Genomic DNA, 3,750 nt, shown 5'->3' with positions numbered 1-3,750 from the left:
CCAACCTCCCCCCCACTAAGTGGCTACCCCAGAGCTACCATTAGAATCAAGCCGCGGACTATCGCTTTTTGCGCACATCTCAGCGAAACAGGCCTACCCTTCTCGTCGCAAGCAGAAATTTCGCTTGACACCTTTGCTCAAACGTCCAGGTCCCGGATTTTTTCTCAGCCCCTCAGCCACTCGCCGACAGCCAAAAGAAGATCATTATGCACCCCCCGAACCCCCACAATTCCAAAAACTCCCCGGCCTATAACCAAATAAAAAAAGAGATCAACAAGGGGGGGGAGGGCTGCTCAGTGGAAGTACCTACCTCACCTGCCTGCTTCACGACCTTCTCCCGCTAACGGGATTCTCAGACACACGAAGTACGTCCCTCTCTATCAAGCCCGTCTCAACCCCCGTCTGGTCCCCTCGCTCCTTTCTTCCTCGCCTTTACCTCACCTCACCTGTCCAATCCAGGTGCTGCCCACTGGCCGCGCCTGCCCACGGGTAGTCGATTGTCGCTTTCCGCTTGCGCTTCGGCGACAGCTACCGTGACCTGACTGCTCCTCTCCCCTCGTTCCATCCTTCCTCTCGCTCGTGGCCACTCACTGGGCAGAAAAGCGCGCCTTGGCAACATCAACATTGATCCGTCTCTGCCCCAATTCAGCTCCCATTCTTTTCCTCTCGCGCGTGCGCTCGCCGTCACTGAGACAGATGCCAACAACGGTACACATTGAGAAGTTCCGCCACACGAGTCGTTGCTGACTCTCGCATCTGCCCAATTTGCCATTACGTGCCAAGCAACAATCGAAGGGCCGAGTACGACGTCTGTCTTCCCGAGGAGGACCCCTCTCTCCCGCGCATCCCGTCAAACCCACCACCCCGCCCGCGCGCGTGTCAGCGCAAGCGTCTCCAACGCCAGGCCATCTCAAGGTTCCATTCGGTCGCTGCTCTGCCACCATGACTTTTGAGACGCGCTCGCCGATGTGGCCATCATTTCACTGGTGGCTGGGCCGACCAGCTTGGTGAATGGTCCATGGGGGGATCAGCCAAGACATGAGGGTGTGGTCCCAGCCGTACCTTGTCAGTGGATTCGCCTGACATGGGCTGTGGGCGTGGGCTTGGGCGTCGTCCAGCCGACACGCCCCCCCCCCCTTCCCCTGTCGCCCCGTCGTGTACCTGGCAGTAAAGACGCTACCCGCCAGAATGAACACCCTCGAGTCGGTGTACAATGCAATGTGCCGTACCACCCAAACAATCGAACCTGGCTATGACGGCCAGCACGCTAGCCTGCCTCATGACCTTCGCCGTCGCAACTCCTGCCTCTCCTCCATTCGCTCTTTTTCTATCGGTTGCATCTCGAACTTCGGGGTAGATGATTTCCAATTCGACATACACCATCGTCTCGGCCCTGCCTGGCGGCGTGACCATGCCTGCCTTACAGTTGCATTCGTCTCCGCGCACAGTATTTTGGCCCCCCTCCCCCCCCCCGCCCGCTGCCGCCGCCGCTAGATGTGTGGAGCCCGGCCGACAAATCTCCAAATTTGGGGGCAGCAAACAAGCGACCCGACCGGCCGACCCGTAACGCAGAGCCGCCGTCGACTTTGTCCGAGCAGAAGGGGATCCTCAAGGTGCGGCACGAATCGAGGGCGAACAGGAGGACAAACATGAGAAACGGGCTGCTCTACCTGGATGCAGCAAGCCTATCTCTCGCCCCTGGTTTGTGTGGTCCCGCTCGCCCGACAGACTCGGCTTGGTGTGCCCTTGACAGCATACCTACCTCGCTTCTACTGCGCTTGTGCCACCTCGACAGTACATTGTTCGTCAACCCTCGCCTAATAAGACACCTGGTGCGCGGCAATCCCATGGTGTGTAACTTCGGCGTCGCCATTAAAGGGCCCGGTGGCAGCCTCTTGGTCACAAGAACCTGCGGGGTGTCATGAAAAAGGAATGTTCGAAGCTGAGAGCCCGAAAGTCACCCAGCAAAGCGATGGCCCAGTACAGAGTGGACGGCAGCAGGCGCAGCGGCGGGTCCCCCTCCCCCTTCAAGCAATCAACTTGTTGCTGGCGTCTATGGTATTGAGGGTTCCGAGCTGGTAGTGGCTGGCTAGGCCTCAGAGCCAATTGAATCTGACTGACATGGGCTAACGTGTGTCATGCAATCTGGCGCGGGAGCCTGGCTACGTAACCAACACAGCGCGCCCTACTCTGGCCATGGGGCTTGCAACCGCGTTTAACAGGGTTCCGCTAACCCCAAAGCGTTGAGCTAACAGGCCTGGCGCGCCTCGTATTTCATTTTCTCGCGGGCGTCTCTGACTTGCCGAAACTACAGCCGCCACTGGAAATGGCAACGCGGCAGTGCAGACGATCCCGCCCTCCATCAGGATACGGCGAAACACTTCACATTCACGGCAGGAAAGAACAAACAGCCAGCCGAAAACCAACAAGCCCATGATGACCTTGTGGTGCTGAGATGACTTATTTCTCGGCCCCATTAAACTCTTGAGATCAAATGTCGTTCACGCAGGGGGGGCAAGAGGCGTACCAGTGTCATCGCAACCTGCAGCGAAGGTGGGTAGACTTTACCTCGAACGGATAACGAGTCACGGCGTAGGCTCTCCGTTCTCATCACCACGGGGCACTGGCCCTGCGACGTTGCCGGCACTTCGGGCGAATGCGTTGCAGTCCAGCTGCAGGACGCCAAACCTCCCACACCTCACCACTTCCAATCCTCGCCTGCCGCTGCACGACGACCTGGTCGCATGAAACCATTCGTACGCCATTATCCTGGCACGCTCCGCGTGCTGCCGCATGGGAAGCCGACCATGATTATTTTTAGACGTGCGACCCTGATCGACCCAAACGTGCTTTCGCTGGAGAAGCTCGATTTCCCCAGCTCTACTAGGCGAGCGGGACCAAATCAGGCCAATATTGCCATTACTACTGCCTGAACACTGGGTCCAAACCGCATCCGCCAAGATGGAAATCTGGTCATCTTGGTGAGTATGGGTATGGGTATGAATGCGCCCCAACGGTCTTCGGGGAGCGCGACACACTCGAACAGGGTGTGCAGGACCGCAGGCTCCAAGAAAAATAAGACTCCAGCACTTCAGCTGGTTGGGCGAATGCATCTGATCAGCCATGATCGTAAACGTCTTGGCTTGGTAGAAAGAAGTTGGCTTCCCTCGAAACGTCCACGGCTGAACCGAAAGACGGTTGACAGGAATGATCGATCCTATTGGATCACTCAGTTGCGACTCTTGGCCAATGAGGAGGAGCAGAAGACCTAGTCGCTCGTCAACCCATCAGGCCAAGCGCCGGGCGAGGCAGAGCGGCAAATTTCTCTCTTCCCACTCCGCCTCGATGCCTCCCCTCCTCATCGCCGCGACTATCTCAGTTCGTTGTCTGCTATGCTGTGGAAGGTGCTGAGAGAATACGCTCCCTCACATCTGATCAAGCCTGGGAGGCTGTCATCCCTCCTTCGGTTGACAGCAGTGTGACGAAGGATGCATGCTTGCCGTAGCAAGTGATGCGGCTGTCGTCAAATTCCCTGCACAAGTGCTGACTTGTCACGTCCGCCTTGCGGGGGGGTCCAGCCACCATTGGCGTGGCTTTGTGCTCCGACGAACGATGGTGTGGTGAGTGGTCAAGCTCGCGGCTCCTGGGTCCACTGCTCCTTCATCATCCGAAACGGGCAGTCGACTCGCAGCCGCAGAGAGCCCCGTGGATACCCATGCCGGAAAGGACTTGGCTGGGGCAGAACAAAAC

General features: G+C 58.0%; 1 protein-coding gene across 1 annotated transcript; it reads right to left on the bottom strand.

Annotated features, from left to right (window-relative positions):
- Nucleotides 1-2,585: 2,585 nt before the first annotated feature.
- On the bottom strand, nucleotides 2,586-3,125 carry VDBG_04248 (predicted protein; the record flags this gene model as incomplete). The annotated part of the gene is made up of 1 exon (XM_003006249.1): nucleotides 2,586-3,125. One exon carries the CDS (start codon nucleotides 3,123-3,125, stop codon nucleotides 2,586-2,588), a length of 540 nt encoding a protein of 179 aa, XP_003006295.1.
- Nucleotides 3,126-3,750: the final 625 nt, after the last annotated feature.

This window comes from Verticillium alfalfae, genomic scaffold (assembly GCF_000150825.1).
Source record: "Verticillium alfalfae VaMs.102 supercont1.4 genomic scaffold, whole genome shotgun sequence".
In the NCBI taxonomy this organism is placed as follows: Eukaryota; Fungi; Ascomycota; class Sordariomycetes; order Glomerellales; family Plectosphaerellaceae; genus Verticillium; species Verticillium alfalfae.
Note: the sequence above shows the minus strand (reverse complement) of the source record. Positions and strands in the feature narration are given on the sequence as shown.